At 33.1% G+C, this 19,321-nt stretch overlaps 1 protein-coding gene across 1 annotated transcript; it reads left to right on the forward strand.

Annotated features, from left to right (window-relative positions):
- The first annotated feature begins 8,794 nt into the window (after nucleotides 1–8,794).
- LOC141679104 (protein RETARDED ROOT GROWTH, mitochondrial) lies at nucleotides 8,795–16,777 on the forward strand. Its single transcript, XM_074485595.1, has 7 exons — nucleotides 8,795–9,209; nucleotides 10,064–10,175; nucleotides 11,360–11,519; nucleotides 13,130–13,278; nucleotides 14,411–14,562; nucleotides 15,907–16,021; nucleotides 16,283–16,777. Exons 1-7 carry the CDS (start codon nucleotides 8,872–8,874, stop codon nucleotides 16,433–16,435), a joined length of 1,179 nt encoding a protein of 392 aa, XP_074341696.1. The 5' UTR covers nucleotides 8,795–8,871; the 3' UTR covers nucleotides 16,436–16,777.
- The last annotated feature ends 2,544 nt before the right edge of the window (nucleotides 16,778–19,321 follow it).

Raw genomic sequence — 19,321 nt, forward strand, 5'->3', positions numbered from 1 at the left:
ATCAATTCTTGAGCCTTATTATCTACTTCATGTTGATCTATTTGGTCCAGTGAATGTCATGTCTATTGCAAAGAAGAAATATGCGTTGGTCATAGTAGATGAGTTCACCAGATACACATGGGTGTATTTCTTGCACACAAAAAGTGAAACTGCATCTATCCTGATTGATCATGTCAAACATCTGGATAAATTGATCAAAGATTCTGTGAAAATTTTGAGGAGTGATAATGGCACTGAATTCAAGAATTTGATAATGGAAGAGTTCTGCAAAAATCATGGAATAAAGCAGGAATTTTCTGCTCCTGGAACTCCACAGCAAAATGGAGTTGTTGAAAGGAAGAATAGAACTCTAATTGAAGCTGCACGAACAATGCTTGAAGAAGCAAAGCTTCCAACCTATTTCTGGGCTGAAGCTGTGCAGACTGCTTGTTTTACTCAAAATGCAACACTCATTAACAAGCATGGAAAAACACCATATGAGATGGTGAAGAACAAAAAGCCAAATCTCAAATACTTTCATGTATTTGGATGTAAGTGTTTTGTTCTCAAGACTCATCCTGAACAGCTATCCAAGTTTGATCTAAAAGCTGATGAGGGAATCTTTGTAGGATATCCACTTTCTACAAAAGCCTTCAGAGTCTATAATTTGAGAACAAAAGTGGACATGGAATCTATCAATGTCTCTTTTGATGACAAGAAGATCACTGGACTTGAAGATTGCATTGATCATGATAAGCTGAGATTTGAAAATGAAGATTCATATTCTGATACCTCAAGTCCTGACAGTCTAAGTCCTGATACTGTAAATTCTGATGGATTAAACTCTGATGTTATTGAAACTGTGGTGACTACGTCAAAGGAAGATGCACCAATGCAGGGGGAGCATACTCAAGATATTATCACATCTCAAGAAGCATCAGAACATACATCTGGCTCTTCAAATTCTGATTCGTCAAGTTCTGATAAGCCAAGTACTGACAGTGCTGAAAATCTAAATACTGAAGGATCCAACTCAGAGAGCATAGTTTCAGGGGGAGCATCAGAAAATGAAACCGAAGACAGCATGAATCATGGGGGAGCATCCAGTTCTAGAGAAAATCTTCCATCTGCAAGGAAGTGGACAAAATCACATACACCTGATTTAATAATTGGAAATCCTGAGGCAGGTGTCAGAACTAGAACAGGTACTTCGAATGAATGTCTTTACAATTCTTTTCTCTCTCAGTCTGAGCCAAAGAAAGTGGAAGAAGCTCTTCAAGATGCTGATTGGGTGCAAGCAATGCAGGAAGAGTTGAATGAATTTGAAAGAAACAAAGTCTGGACCTTAGTGCCAAGACCCAAGAATAGATCGGTTGTTGGTACAAAGTGGGTATTCAGAAACAAAACTGACAGTGATGGCATAATTGTAAGGAACAAGGCAAGGCTGGTTGCAAAAGGATATTCTCAACAGGAGGGAATTGACTATGATGAAACATTTGCTCCAGTTGCTAGGTTAGAAGCCATAAGGATATTCATGGCTTATGCTGCTCACAAAAAGTTTACTGTCTTTCAAATGGATGTGAAAAGTGCTTTTCTCAATGGAGAATTGGAAGAGGAAGTATATGTTGAACAACCTCCAGGCTTTGTAGATTCCAAACATCCAGATTATGTCTACAGGCTTGATAAAGCACTTTATGGACTTAAGCAAGCTCCTAGAGCATGGTATGAGACTTTAGCTCAGTTTCTTCTGGAAAGTGGATTCAACAGAGGAACTATTGACAAAACATTGTTCTATCTCAACCATGGCAAGGAATTACTTTTGATCCAGATTTATGTTGATGATATTATTTTTGGGTCTCCAAATGACAAACTTTGCAAAAAGTTTGCCAACCTAATGCAGTCAAGATATCAGATGAGTATGATGGGAGAACTTAGTTATTTTCTGGGCCTTCAAGTCAAGCAGAGTGAAGAAGGAACTTTTATTTGTCAATCTAAGTACACCAGAAACTTGCTGAAAAAATTTGGAATGCAAGACTGTTCAAGTGCATCCACTCCCATGGCCACTGCAACAAAACTGGATAAGGATACTGGTAATTCAGTAGATATTACTGATTACAGAGGTATGATTGGCTCACTTCTCTATCTAACTGCTAGTAGACCAGATATCATGTTTGCTACCTGTCTTTGTGCAAGATTTCAAGCAGATCCAAGAGAACCTCACTTAACAGCTGTAAAAAGAATCTTTAAGTATCTTAAAGGAACAGTTGATCTAGGATTATGGTATCCTAGAGAATCAGATTTTAAATTAATAGGTTACTCAGATGCAGATTTTGCAGGTTACAAAATTGACAGGAAAAGCACAAGTGGTAGCTGCCAATTTCTTGGAGGCAGGTTGGTTTCTTGGTATAGCAAGAAACAAAAGTCAATTTCCACATCAACTGCAGAAGCAGAGTATATTGCTGCAGGAAGCTGCTGTGCACAGATTCTCTGGATGAAGAATCAGTTACTAGATTATGGGTTAACGTATTTCAAAATCCCTATTTACTGTGATAATCAAAGTGCTATTGCTATGACAGGTAATCCAGTTCAACACTCTATGACAAAGCACATCAGCATCAGGTACCATTTCATCAGGGAACATGTGGATGAAGGTACAGTGGAATTGCATTTTATTCCCACAGATCAACAAGTAGCAGATATCTTCACAAAACCACTGTGTGAAGCTACCTTTTCAAAATTGGTAAATGAACTTGGAATGATTTCAGGTTCTTTCTCTAAATCTGCTTAAACTTGTTCTATGCTATCAGACTTTATGATCAGCATTTACAGAATTAATCTCTTTGTATATTCTGTGCATTAATTGATAAATGTCTTTAAGTACTGACTGTTGTCTGATATATGTTTCTAAACTCTGATAAGTGATATGTCTGTTTCAGTAACTATTCAATCCTATGAGGATAACTGTGCTAGATACTGACCTACTAGTCTTCAATAAACAAATGATCCCATGAAAGAAGTAATTATTTCTGTGGAAATCTTATGACACAAGCAAATTCTGATAACTGAGCTTAGTTAAGTTTACTTTGTATATCTTATTACTAAGTCACAAATTAGAATAATGCTACTCATCTGTTTAAGTTCTGATTCTAGTAAAACTGCTGAATGTACTAAGTGCTGATAAACCTCACTTATCAAAAGAAGAAGAACAATAATCAAAGAATAATATCAGGTACTCCTTTGAGATCTAGAGTAAAAATGTGAAAGGGACGACCCAAGTGCATTGCTGGTATTAAGTAAATATGCATTAGAAAAGCAAAATATTTTCTTGGTGACTTTTCACACTCTATGATTACTGGAGAAATACTCTGATAATAGCATAAATTCTGATAAACAGTCGTGACTCACTTACACTGAGAAGCCTCTGTAAAATAGAATTTCAAAAGATGCATAAAATTAGCACAAAAACAGTAGAGGTGAACTCATGCATGAACTCATTTATCAGTAGGTTTCAGGATAATGGCAGCTCTTTAGCAAAATTTTAATTATGACTTATTTCTAAGATGTACTGAAGTAGATCAGACTTTACTCTTTGTCTGTTATTTAGCTTAATGCACACACACATCACTCCATATGAATGATGAAATTTCTGTGGTGGTCTATGTTATTTTAGATCAACAGTCATTGTGTCACTTTTGCACAAATTCTGAGGACAAGTTCTAGTTACACGTTCTGATGATTAAGTTCTGACGTTCATAACTAAGAACTTGTATGAGTATTTACTAAGATAGATATTCCTTGTTCGAGTTAAGACATTATGTTCTGATGACTGTTAAGTTCTGGTATAGGTCTAAGTTCTGATTTCTCAGTCTAACCCTTTACTTGACTTATCTGTGAGTAAAATTTGGTAACAGTCTCAGATTAATTTCGAAATGTTGAAGTGGAAGATTAATAGTCTATGGTTAAAACATAATGGCACTCGTCCTTGAACAGTTCACTCTTGTTACATGTGTACATTCCTTTTCCAATGACTGTTATTCTTTTTCAAAGTCTAGGGAGACGAGGTAGAATTAATTCTACCTGTCTGCATTCAATATCTTTGTGTCTCTTGGCATTCTCATGCCTATATATGCAACCACTTCACATTAGTCTTCTCATCACACTTGTATCACAAATTCAGTCTTGTTTTTCATTTACTATCACAAATGGCTGAATTTGGCTGGTTCTACAATTACGGTGATGAGACTGTGCATGTCTTTTTGAATGGAATTTCAACTCCCTACCCTATCACCAACATCCCTCACAATCTCTGGATTCAATTTCCAGAGGTTATCAAACGTGATCTGGTGGCCGTTCGAAGAGACCTTCACCTTCGTCGTATCCGTCAGCAAGAGCGAATCATTCGACTCGCTATCTTGTTTGTCGAAGATAGGAAGAGGAGGATGACTTAATCTCATCTTCTTCCTGTTCTTCTTCATCCTCAGCTTTGTCAGGCTTCTTAGCAAGGACTAAAGCTGTTGACGTTAGGATTAGAAGCTTAGGGAAAATCTTGTATTGATGTAATTTCTATTTCATATATGTATTGACTTGATATATTAATGAAAACTGTTTTTACTTCAAGATTTTGTCTCTGAGTTATTTTATCTGTGTTGTTAAATCCTGCTTGATATTCTGATGACCATTTAAATTTTGTCTTTATTTAAGTTCTGATTCTTTGTCAGCACTTATTCATCGAAATTATCTCGGTCATTTTTAACATGATTCATTTTCAGAATATTAATGTTGCAGTGAAAAACAATTCAATCAGTGCTAACGGTTTCAATTTTGACTTAAATCTTTGAGAGATGAATCAGATTCTGAGGATCAGATTCCCTCTTCAGAACCTATGATTTATGAAGCTGAGAAGGCAACTTCTCAGAAGGATTCTGCAATTGGGGGTTCTAGGCTTCTCAAGAGGCTTAGACGTATGACGGTTCCTGCAACTCCCAAGGAATCCAAATCAACAAGGAAGTACAAGAAACAGAGGGCACAGAGGCCAGTTTCAGATGATGAGGAGGAAGCAGCTAAGGAAGGGGATCAGGAATCTCTGATCTCACAAGACAAGGAATTTGCTCCAGTCACTTCTTCTCCATCAACTCCATCTCAGGAACCTGTATCTGACAAGGCTAATTCACCTTCTATATCTCTTGTTGATCCAGGCACAAGTGCTGAAATTGATATTCAGAACTTGGTTGTGCCTGAAATACTTTTCATAGAAGCTCCAACAGCAAATAATCCTTCCACAACACCTGTTACTGATGCTGTTCAAACTCCTGAGTTATCACTAACACCTTCTCTGCATCAAGATGATGATCAGATTTTAGGTGAGCATCAGGATATGGCTGTTGATCAGAACTTAGTATCAGATCAGCAATTAGAGGATGTTGAAGCCTCCATTGCTACTCATACAGTTGTCTTATCAGAAGATACTGATTCTTTAAGTTCTGATGCTGCAAATGTTGGAGATACTGGTGAAGCTGCTACAACTGTAGATGCTGATGAAGCAGGTCCTTCAGGACATACTCCTCCACTGACTCTTCCTAAGTCTGAACTGCTAAAGGAGTTTGTTATCAGGGATGCACCAGTACCTTGGAGTGAAACTCCTGCAGGTCAGGAGTGGACTAAGGAATGGAACTCAGTTTCATGTGTTCCAAATGCTTTACATCTTGCTGAGCACTTGACTAAAGCTGATGACATGTTACATTCTGATGATTTTAAAACCCAGCTTAGAGTCACTGCATTGAGTACTAAACATCTACAAGGTCTTCATTTCAACACTCATGCAGAACTACACAAGATTCAGGAGAACTTTATTAAACAGGAACAAGTTTGGAAACTTGATAAGAAAAAGTTCTTCCAACCTACCATTGACAGGGTTGCTTATATTGAGAAAACTCAAGAGAAGCAACAAGCTCAGATTGATCAAATTCTGACAAATCAAGCTTCTCAGCAATCGCAACTTACTGAAATCCAGACCTCAGTGGAACTACTTATCTCTCTTTTATTACCTGCTGATGCCAAAAAGGGGGAGAAGGTAATTAAGTCCAAATGCAAAACCAACAAGTCACTGCAAGGAAAGGATGATGGAAAAGATGACCAAGGAAACTCTGGAATGGGTGGTGGTCATAGTCAAGGTAGAAGGTTTACATCAAGACAAGCTAGTCACAGAACAAGTTCTGATACTGGGAAAAGAATAAGTTCTGCTGCTGGTAAAAGGATAAGTTCTGATGAACTTCTAGATCTTGATGAGGAAATATCAAGACAGTTATTTCTTCAAGAAAATCCAGGGATGGACTTGGAAAGTTTAAAGGAAGAAGAAGCCAGACTTAAATCAGAGAAAGTCACATCTAAATCTGAAGCTTCTGGTAAAAAGTTACTCCCAAAACCTAAAGGCATTGTGATCAAAGAAAGGATACATACTGAAGAAACTTTGGCTAGATCACAACCACAGATAGATCCAAGATCCAAGGGTAAAGAAAAGGTTGGTGAACCTATCAAGCCTTATGTACCTCCTGAGGAAGAAGAAATTACTGATGGAAAAGATAATCTTGCTCTGACTTCAAGAAAAGTTCTTAAAACAACCTCTGACATGGCTCAAGTTGTTCAGAGTCAAGAAATTGTAAGTTCTGATATTCAGAAGAAGCAAGTAACCTCTGACAGTGCTCAAGTTAACTTGATATCAGAAAATAAATCTAAAACACTCCTACCAGGATTCACTAAAGCAAAACAGACTCAATCTTTGAAGACTACTTCAAGTGGTTTTGAAGCAAGAGTAGTTACTGGAAAGGAAGCTAGAGATAAAACTGGATTGGGAAGTGCTGATGAAAGAAGAGTACACAACACTACCGATGATCCAACTTCCTTAAGTGAACCAGGTATTGGAGCAACTCCTGAGAGATTGAATCAACTAGAATCTGTACAGATGGTTTACCATACCTTCTTGAAAGAATACATCATGTTGTATTTCATGACAGATGGTAGGGTTTATCATATAAGACAAAATGCCATTCCATTGAAGTATTTTGAAGAATTGGAGCATGTATTATTTTTACTTCAAGTGGATGACAGAATAACAGAGACTGCTGCAAACTACTTAAAGGAACAGATTCAGAGACAGAAAAGACTTTATTCTGTTAAGTCTGACAGCAGATATGTTCCAAAGTACAGAAATCACAATGGTGATATTGTTGATATGAAGCCTAATACTGCACAGATCAGAACATATCTTGGTATTAAGGGGCTTGAATTCAATCTAGAGTCTAATAAAGCTTATGTCATAAGACTAGATCGGGAGTTGAGAAAAGCAAAGATTAATGATCTCAGAGCTGCAATATTTCAAACTGGTGAAGATACTGCAGAGCTTAAAGATGTCAAACGGAGAATGATTGATGAACTCAGATATGCTGAGAAATGTTTGTTGAAGAATTATCTCAAAACAACTCCTGACATCAGAGAGATCAGAAAATGATGAAGCCAAGTCGAAGATCTACAACTGCTTAAATTCTGATATTTATACAGATTGAAGTTGTTATCAGAAGTTGAATTGGTAAAAACTTTAAGGACTGTAAGTTGTAGTTATCTTGTCTATTTCTCATGCATTTGTACTTAATGTTTTTGACATCATCAAATATCTGTTAAACTTGTATATTTTGTTAATTTACAAGTTGGGGGAGATTGTTAGATATATTTGATAATGTCATGGCTAATATGTTTTATGTTTAGATTTCAGATCTTATTTGAACAGAACAAATCAGTACTTAACTGATCAGTACTTATACTGGAAGTCAGAACTTAAGGGATATCAGTACTTATGTTATCAGGAGATAGATATCAGAACTTAAGTGCTGAAGGACGATCAGATAAGGACAATAGCTGATTAAAGTTAAGAAGATCAAGATAAACATAAGAAGAGATATGCATGAAGAAGGAATTCCGTGAAGAATGGAATACTTGGAATAGAAGATATCTGATTGATATATTTTAGGAAGCAGAATTATATTCCATATCAATTAGCGATTATCTTGTAACTGTGTAGTATATAAACACAGACATAGGGTTTACACTATAAGTGTTATCATTATCGAGAATATTATTTATTATAACTCTAGCAGCTCTCGTGATATTTTGTTCATCACTGAGAGATAACAGTTCCAGATTGTAACAGAGTTTATTGTTTAAATAAAGTTTGTTTTCTGTTACATAAGTTCTTGAAGTTTGATTTGATTGTAATAAACACTGTATTCACCCCCTCTACAGTGAAAGTGTGACCTAACAACATGATATTAGTTTCTTAAAACGAAACTGGACATTATTCGTTCATGTGTATGAAAGGGTTGGATAAAAAAAATATACTTTCATTCGAGCTAAAATAAATTTATATAATTACTCCAAAATAAAAATTGAAACCAATGAATAATTAGACCAACTACATATATATGTATATGTATTTTTATTAGGCTAAAAAATATATATAATATATCCGAGTTTAAATAAATAATATTAAAATTTGAATATAATTACTTGAAATTCGTAGATTTAATGTGTTTAGGCTCAAACAAAAATAATGTGTATAATTAAAGGCCGGCAAAAATCGAATTAAAGATGATTATCACTATTAATTATGTTAAAATATTAAAATATAATAATTAATAAAATATAATAAATTTAGATAATAAAATATTAAAATTAAAAAAAAAATAATTACACGTATTTAAAAGATTAAGAAGTATCTATTGAATTGGAAATTTCCAAAACCATGGTTAAAACTTTAAACTTGAAGCCGATTAAATACAGTGTATGGATTGTGAACGAGACTTTACAATCCAAAAAACCAAAGCAAGAAGCCGTCTACCGTGAATGGGGAGATGGAGAGCTTCCCTAATCATATCTACCTTTGCTAGATTATCTTCTAAATCTTTACAAAACTCTAATACAACAAGAACAACCACCCCTTTTCTTTATACTAATAATACTAACCCTTTTATTACACAACCTTGTTGTTGTGTTGTAGCACTACCCAGATTTCATTTTTACAATTTCAGGTCATTTTCTGCTGCCCCTTGTCCTAACCCTCTTTTTGAAGATGATTTTGAGGAAAATGGGCTTGACCCATCTCATAATCTTCATTGTAATGGCCCAGTTAAAGATCAAGTCTTCGAAAAGATCCCTGTCAGAGCTTTCTTTTTATCTACCAGGTTAGCCCTTTTCCTTCAACTCTTAAAAATTCAAGATTTATCAACAGATTGGTGTGTGTATATTGGGCTTGTTTAAAGGTGTTGGTGTTTGTGATTTTTGGGCAACTGGTTAATTTGTGTTAAATTAGTCTGTTTTTTTTTTACTTTGTGATGCTTGAAATGATAAAGTGGTCGATGATGGCTTTTTTTGAATGTTGCTAATGAGGAAGATAGGGGTTTTTGCTGTGTTTAGTTTATTATTTATTGGTGGTGTTTTGCTACTTGATTGTATGCGGAATTTGGAGGAATAATTAGCTTATGTAATAGGAATGTAAAGATAAGGAACCGTAAAGAGATATATGCTTTCTGTTTAATAAGCTCTACTATTGCTGGAAAGATTTGGAATGTATTACTCTGGAAATAATGGGAGAATCAGGTAGCTTTATATATAGTTCTGGTTCAGGTTTCAGTAGAATGGTAGGACTGAGTAAGAACAGTTACGTAGTTAACTATGAGATTGTGAATTTAGACTTTGCACAGTTTTTTTTTTTGCACTTAGGATAGAGACAGATAATAGTATCTGAGATCAAATATATTGGAATGCTGAACACGTTGATTTATAGGTAGATAAGGTGATGTAAACAAAAAAAAAATTAAATTTCCCCGCTCGTAAAGCAGGGTTAGACCTTGCTTCTACTTTTAGGTATAGATTTAATGATTGTTTCATTATACATTTTAATAGTGTAGCATTTCTCTGTACCTTGGTTACATATTTGTATATCCTCATGTCTTGCATTATAAGGCTCATGCACACCCTTTTGTTTTCATTATTTAGTCCTTTTGGTTTGGATTTCTCAGATTTGTGATTTTGACAGTATTGATTTGAAGAGCATGCAGGCAGAAAATTTAAGTTTTGTTGTCCCTCCAAGCTCCCGCTCATCAAATTATATTGCTTTAAGATTTTGCAATTCTTCGGAAAATTCTACAGTAAGGATCGAGAAATGCAGTACCCTCTTTTATTAATATATTATACTTATTCCTTCTTTTTTATCTTTAGGACATCATTTTTTCTTCTAATGTTCTCGCATTTTTTACATTGATCACTAGAATTGTTTTAAATAATACTTATACTACTGTACAATCCAACTCCTCCATTAAATGTCATACCTACCTAGTGTAGAATTGGGTTATATCCTTGCACACGGGGTCCATAGCCTGAGTATTTGGCTCAGTGTTTTGCGTTGCAGCTTATTGTTTAATTAGTTAATATATGTCTAGAATATAAGTCAAAATTTCCCCGCATCTGTGTTTCTGCTTTATAAACTAAGGGGGGTGTATTCATTTCAGATTTTAAAGGATTGTTAATAATCTATGGATTTTAAAAGATTTTCGTTGATTTCAATTCTTCGTGGATTTTGATAAAGTTGATCCAAAATCTTGTTGAGTCTTGCAGATTTAGTGGAGTTTTTTAGAAATCCATCAAAATCTCATGTATTTTGAAGAGATTTCAAGATATTAAAAAAGTACTACCAAATCCATCAAAATCCACAAGTTTTTTAAATAAAAGAAAATCCATGGACTGTTGAATATCATCAGATTTTGATGGATTTTTTAAAATCCAAATTGAATACCACCAAATTTTGATTGACTTTTTAAAATCTAAATTGAATACACTCAGATTTTAAAAGACTTTTTCCAATCCTTGTTGAATACCTTTAGATTTTAAAGGATTATTTAAAATCCAAATTGAATACCCCATGATTTCTAAAATCCATAAAAATCCTTCAAAATCCCAATTGAATACACCCCCCTAAAATTAATGATTACTTAGTAACTGAATGTAATTTTAATATGATATTTATATCTAGAAGTTGAGTTCGATTTTTACCCTATCACATCCTTGTCCTGTTGCTTCCAAGCTTAGAAATTATATATTATAAAGTGTGGTTGGATATGAATTAATCTGTCCCTAGCATTATAGTTAAGTGAATGCACCTCTTATTTTGATGAGTCAAGCCTCGATAGAGGCATGTGTATAAGTAATTAAATTTCTGTAGTTGTTGGTTGACCTTAATAGAAAAATTGATATGAAATAATGTGACTCTCGTTCCAGTTGAAACAACAGGTTTGCTCTTTTTAGTTGTATTGATGGTTAAAGCTTATGGGTACAGGGAACAGCAGTAGGAGAGAAAGCGAGCTCAAGTCGATATATGGTAGTATACCAATATGGTTCTGCTGTTTTGTTTAACATTGAGGAGCATGAAGTTGAATCTTACCTTGGAATTATTAAAAAGCATGCTTCCGGATTACTTCATGAGATGAGGAAAGATGGTCAGTTCATCTTCCCGGACCTTCCTATTTGCTGTGCATTTTTTTCCTTGCAAATTTGACTTCTGTGAACCTTCCCGTGTTTCACCTTTTTTCATTTTTTTCCTTTTATACCTTTTCATTCTTTCTATCTGAATACACAGATCACATTAATGATAAATGCACCAAACTTTAGACAGATCTGTGGGCAATGATCCGTTAAACATAGATGTTTTGGCCTACAATACTGCAGTAAATGTTCCGTGCTTGTATAGATATCTTTATAGATTTATTTAATCGACTATTAAAATGTCAAATTAATTAGAAAATGGCAGATTAGGGGAATCCTATTGATTGCAGCTTTCTCTAGACCTTTTGTATAAAGCATGAAAATAAATGGCTCGAATGGTACATCCGTCACCCCAGAATGAAAGGGGAGAGCAGTTATGAGACTGGAAGCATAAACTTTTTGTCAAGCTAGTCGACTACAATATCCTCAATATTGTACCGAAGCGTTTGTTCAGAGTTAATGATGTATTTCAACAGATAAAACACTGAAGACGAGGATGCCTGACCATGGTTTCAGTATGGTAGAGCCTGTGCAAAATGTTACTATTGAACAGCTAGTATCAAAAATCAGTATTGGTAGAAATTTTTTTCAGGAAAAAAGAGCGATTTGTCCTGTTTAAGGGCCCGTTTGGGCTTTCTTAAAAATGTAACTTATGACTTAAAGTTGAAAAGTGTTATATAAGTGATATGAACATCGTAACTTATAAGTTATTTAGGTGTTTGGATAATTGTACTTATAAGTTGATAGTGTGTTAGTTAAATTATAACTTATAAGTTATGATTTTTTTGTAACAAAATTAAAAATATAATTTACAAATTACATGAATTAATAATTTTGATACATGAATATAAAATAAAAAAGAGAAGATTTAAAAACAAGAATATTTGCCTCTGGATAAAACTATATTATATACCCTATTCATATCGACGAAAGTAGTATTTTTTAAAATAATTCAAAATATGATATAACAATTTTAATAAATTAATATAAAATATCATAGACAAACATTAAATATTAAAATACAAATTGCTAAAAGAAAAATATAAATTAAAATGAAAACAGAGGGTGCGGGGTGAAATGAAGTCGCCGAAAGTTAGGTATCCCAACTTTCACTTTTGGAAGAAAAATGAACAAGATATGAACGTTTTATATTTTTGCCAAACAGTATGCTAATCTGGATAATGGTCTTTGGGTCATATATGCTCAAATTTAGTTTACCCAAACATGCACTAAATCAAATTTCACAATCAGCTTTAAAGTTCCCCCCCTTCCCCTTCTCCCCCCTTCTGTTTGATTAAAGGGTGAGTGGGTTTGCAAGTGCAGCATGTCTAGTGCAAGCAGAAATATTTAGTTTACTTCACCAAGTATGCATGGTCCTAATATTGACCATGTTTAATGGTGTGCGTTTGGTCACTGCTGATTACCTTATTTTCTTTCTTATCATGTGTACTTGTCCTACATATCGTGATCAAATTCATTAAACACTTGTGCAACTTTTGGAGATAGTTTCAACTTTCATAGTTACTCCGGGAAAGCGTAATCCTTTTTACTTTTCAATTTACAGATTATGCTGTACAAGAGAAGCCACACCTGTCTCAGGACATGCAGGGAGGTGCAGACTACATTGTTTTAAAAAGTCTGGACATTGATAGTGTACGCATAATTGGTAGTGTGCTTGGACAAAGTATTGCTTTGGATTATTTTGTTTCACAGGTAATGATACCGGAGTAATTGAATTTAAGTAGAATAGGATATAAACTATAGGCAGTACTTTTCTAGTACAGATAAAGTTGGAGTCGCTGCAAACTTTTGTTTTCTTAGATTTTAATCTGACTGCAAATAAATGGGTATTTGAAACTGTATGTATCTACTAGGGGTGAGCAAAAAACCAAATTAATCCGAAACTGCTAAAAACCGGGAAAAACCGAGCCGAAACCGAAAAACTAGAACCGAAACTGATTATGCAGTTTCGGTTATTAATCAAAACGGAACCGAAAAAACCTGATCCGAACCGATTATTAAAAATATATAAATACATATATTATATATTCTTCATAATATATATATATATATATTTATATATATTTTTTTTTACAAAATTAGTAAATAAAAATATTTTTCCAAATCTTAAGTTAAAAGTAAAAGTTTGGACATGTTGAGAGATGGTAAATGATGGGTCTATGTCATGACAAAGTCCTGAAGAACAAATCATGGACCTCTTTCACTCTTTCGGTTACTGGAAACTGCTAAAGAAAATAGAGTTAATTAATTTACCTAAGACTAAGAGTAAGAAAATCACTATTTGACAGATGAGTTGATAGATTGCAAGAACAGGGTAAAAAAATTCATAAGGATCATTATCAACTTATAGCATGGAGTGGATCCTCATGTCTAAAATTAACTTTGGAACTATTATTTAGACAATCCCAACATTGTCATATTCTCAATTCTCTGATTTAGTAGACATTTATTAAACTACCACTACAGGGAACCCCTATCCTTTCTACTGGACAGGTAACGCAACCAACCACTACAAGTCATTTTTTTTTAAAAAAAATTTATTTTGTGTGATGTGATTTTAAATCCGAAACCGATCCGTTGTAATCGAGCCGAGGTTTTTTTAAACCGAAACTGAACCAAGGGTTTAGGTTGCAGTTTCGGTTTTGAATTTCAAAAACCAAGGGCATGCAGTTTCGGTTTCGATATTATCTAAAAACCGCCCCGATCCAACCTGCACTCTCCCCTAGTATCTACTGTGAAAATTTTGTTATTCGTGATACCAAACTTAGTTGGAATCCGCCCAACTCCCCTTCCTCTCACCAAGTATTTCTGTTTTACACCTCAGGTTGATGGTATGGTTGAAGAATTTGCTGGCATCAATCGTGGGATGGAGAAAACTGGTACTTTTACAATGGACAGGAAAAAGCTTTTCCAACTTGTTGGGAAGGCCAATTCAAATCTCGCTGATGTCATTCTTAGAGTCGGTCTTTTTGACAGGTAATCCTACATCCTACCGGAATGCAACTGCTTCTATTGGATTCGACACTCTAATATGTGTTATTTTACTCGCGATATATCGGAAATTAGAGCCGGCATAGTTAATATATGATGAGTCTTACCTTGATTGCATACTTTGACCAGAAAATGTGATCAAATTTGATTTCATATGAGTTAAGAAATAATTTGTAATTTGCCGTACTCTTTCAGTAGTTTCAAGATTATAATTCGGTCTAATTGGCTTGTACAAGTTTTGAAGTGGAAAGCAATGGCTTTCAGATCTTAATGATTAAACTTGTAATTTGCTGGAAAAAAGTATTTTTCGCGGCACCTTCTGGCTTCATATTTCTTATTTGTTGACAATATATCCATAAATCTAATATCTATTTATGTACATGTTTATAATAGAACAAATAGGGGGTTTGGTTGAGTCAATTTTATTAACTTACAATTCCTACTTTACCCCTCTCGCATTAACTTATAATTAAATTTTTATAAATTTATTTAAATTTATTATTGCATACTAATAATTTAATATTTATTACTCTCTCATTATTACATATAAAGAATTCATAATTAAGTATATAAATTATAGAACGTCCCAATTCGTTACCAAAGCCCGAATCAATGATTCCTACTCCGTGGTAGATGGTGGGTCCCTACCTGTTCAGGGAGTCGTCTTCTTTCGAGAACTCAAGTTGAAGGATAGGGTTTCAACGAGGTGGGTTTGAAAGAGGACTACTCCTGAAACAGGGAGGCCCCTACCATCTACCTCGGAGTCAGGTTAGCTTGTGACGAATCCTAGTGTAATTGTAAATTTTAAGTTTTGAGTTGGAAGGATCAGATATATGTTATTGTAATAACATCGGTTTTATAAATATGAATATGGTTATGTTTAAGTTATTGTTATGGTGTATTGATTCGGACTCGGGTAACCTGGGACCCGGGTTGGGGTGTTATATCTTAATCGAATATCTAACTCATTTGATGTGTAATATATTTAACTTATAAATTTACCACTTTTACGTTATTTACAATAAAATGAAAAGTGCAATGAAGTGATCGAACTGCATGAAAGTAAGTTGAAATTCAAATATTTTAACTTGTCAAGGAATTAGATGATAATTATGCTTATAAACCACACTAATTATTGTTTGTGTCATATCAACAATAATAATACTGAAAGCCAAATACTTATTGAAAAAATTAAAAATTTATTCGAATTTAGAGCATGGCCGTGCAAAGCACGGGCTGAGAAGCAATTTATATGTAACAGACCAACAGGTCATGTCATTATTAAATGATGATCTTTAAACATCTGAATGGTGTGCTTTCTTTATTTAGATCAGAGATTGCTTGGAGAGATGCCAAATATGCTCAAATATACGAGTACCTACGCGAGGAATATGAGGTCACACAACGGTTTGGGAACCTTGACTACAAACTGAAATTTGTCGAGGTATGTAAATGTCCCCTATAATTGTCCATTAGTTCAGTTTGAAAATGTAAATTCAGAATGTCTTCCATCAGAATACATAATTGATTAGCTGGGGACTGAAAGCAACACCATAGAAGATTCTATGATAAATTTGTTTCCCTCGAAGAGAAGAAATTTCACAGAAACAAAAACAGCATTTTTTAGTATCTATGTTATTTTATTTATTAATCAAAGCGTAAGCAATAACTATTGGCTGCTAAATTGGGTTGCTAATTTTCGCAGCACAACATCCATTTTCTTCAAGAAGTGTTGCAAAATCGCAAGTCCGACCTGCTTGAATGGTGCATTATAGTGCTGCTGACTATCGAGAATGTTATAGGAATATATGAGATTGTCCATGAATCAACAGCAATCGCCACAGTTTTTCCTCTCTGAAACAGTGAGATTTAAAGAAAAATAATTAGTTGCAACATATAGTTATTTTGTAGCTAGAATATAATTATATCTCTCTAAAATAGATGGGCTAAAGTTTATTATATTATACCTAGTTATTTTGTATTAAGTAGTAAAAAGTTCCTAGTTTTGGGCTGTGTTGTGCACTCCTTAAAATGAACAAATTGCAGGTAATTATGTGTCGATGCTGCAACGCGAACTTGCATGTGCAGGGTTTTATTCTTGTTTTTATATTCGTGCATAATCATTAGTTGGCATTCTGAATATATCACATGCAGAATCTGTGATATTTGTTTTTTATGGCATTTCGAACCATTTTTACTCTATTCTTAGTTGCAAAATTTTAGCATGAACAGAAGATGTTGGTTTATAATGCTAACTAGCTTTATTACCCGTGCAAGGCACGGGCTAACTTTATTTATAAAAAAATTGCTATTATTTGTATACTTTTACGATATTTGTGTGTTATTTCATACAATATTGTGTGGTTCATGTTAGAAGGACTACTATAATGACGAACATCCTTAAATTTATATTGTGCCGCGAATGTGAAGTTTAGAGTGTATTCTTACCATTAAAAATAATGATTTTCTATCAAGTCTCAATGATTTTTTCAACTGAAAATACCAAAAATATTATAATGTTTAGGTGTCATGTTTATCAAAATATAGGGGTAAAATAGTAAATTTTTTTGCATGGTCGAACTCGAACTTCAAATTACTCGATACATAAGGTTCACGAGTCTTATCGAGCCGATATTATTTTTTAATAGAAATATATTTTTATCTAAATATTTAATATTTTATTAATATTTTATATATTTATTAGAAACGAATTTGAGCATAACCTATCATATTTTGATTTTTTGTCAATATTTGGTGAAATTGATTCAAGTTTTCGAGCCGAACTTGAGGCTACTGGAATATTTATGACCCGAGTTTCATGCTTGATTTAAGATTCAGGTGAAACCAAGCTCTCAAGCCCGAACATTTTTAATCGAGTTCAAGTCTGAAAGTTTTCGACTTGGCTCGGCTTGATTATATCCTTAGTTGTTGTAAAGTTGGTATTTCGAAGTGAGTTAATTACCCAAGTCTCAATATTTAATAAACTATTATTAAATGGTAATATATTATCAATAAGTTAATATGTTAACATAATATCAACAAGTTATTTATTTAATATTTGTAATTTTTTTATAAATAAAAAAATAATTAAAATCACGTGGTTGTACATGATTATAAAGTTAGTATATTGTAGTGAGCTAATTACTCAAGTCTTAGAATAATTTTATTATATATCAATATTAGATTATATAGGTTTAGTCATCCAATATAAAAAAATATATATAACTCGGTACTTGATGTTATCAAAATATAATCAAATGAGCCTCTGGCTCAATCAATTGAAGTCAAATGTTTGGATATAGGTGTCACATGTTCAATTCTACAAGCCAATAATATTTTTCCATATATATTCAAATAAGGGCGCAAAATATTAATTTCGAATTATATGTTTTCCCTAAAAAATTTGAACCTATTGAACTTTTACGACCTGAATTTCGAGTTTAAAATTTAAAATTCGGTTGAACTCGAGTTCGTGCTCGAACCCGAACATCTTTAATCGAGTACGAGCCTGACAGTTTTCGGTTCGACTCGGATTGATTATACCCTTAGTTGTTACAAGAGTATAAAGTTAGTATTTCGATGTGCGTTAATTATCCGATTTTCGATAATTAATAAATTATTATTATAAGGTAAAATATTATCAACAAGTTAATATGATAATATATTATCAACAAGAAGTTATTTATTGAATGTATAAATTAAAAAATATATATAATTACGTTGTTGCACATGAGAGTGTAAAGTTATTATATTATAATCAGCTAATTAACCAAGTCTTATAATAATTTTATTCTATATAAATATTGAATTATATAGGTTTAGTTACCCAAAATAAATAAAGAAGTATGTAACTCAATACTCGATTTTATCAAAATTTAACCAAACGAGCTTCTAGCTCAATTGGTTGAAGTACTGTAATATGTTTATTATAAGCATAAAGTTAGCATATTGAAATGAGTTATTCAATCAACTCTCAAATCATTATGTATTATATAAATATTAAAAAATATATAAAATCTCTTCTATATATAATAGTAGAATAAGAGGATAATTTGATGAGATTAAAAAGTCTCATTGAAAAGACTAAAATACCCCTATTTTTAATATTTATATAAAAGATGTGGTTTGTGGGAATCGAACTCAAGTTATTTCATTCACATATACAACCTCATACCAGTACACCATATTCTTCTATATATAATAGGAGAACAAGGGGATAATTTGATGAGATTAAAAAGTCTCATTGAAAAGACTAAAATATCCCTATTTTTAATATTTATATAAAAGATGTGGTTTGTGAGAATCGAACTCAAATTATTTCATTGACATATACAACCTCATACCAGTACACCATATTCTTGTATATATAATAGGAGAACAAGGGGATAATTTGATGAGATTAAAAAGTCTCATTGAAAAGACTAAAATACCCCTATTTTTAATATTTATATAAAAGATGTGATTTGTAGGAATCGAACTCAAGTTATTTCATTCACATATACAACCTCATACCAGTACACCATATTGTCACATGTATTTTTTATCATACACATAATATGTAAGTGTGCTAAATGAATATTTTATTTAATTTTAAAGGTAGTTACTTGAATTCCAAAAAAATAGATCATTAATTGAATATTTGAACAGTTAATTTTAAAGAACTTAATTCCAGATATAAAGTTATGCATAGTACATAAATGAATTATTATCTTATTTATTAATCATTTTTTAATTTGAAAATATA

Source organism: Apium graveolens, chromosome 8 (assembly GCF_009905375.1).
Source record: "Apium graveolens cultivar Ventura chromosome 8, ASM990537v1, whole genome shotgun sequence".
NCBI lineage: Eukaryota > Viridiplantae > Streptophyta > Magnoliopsida > Apiales > Apiaceae > Apium > Apium graveolens.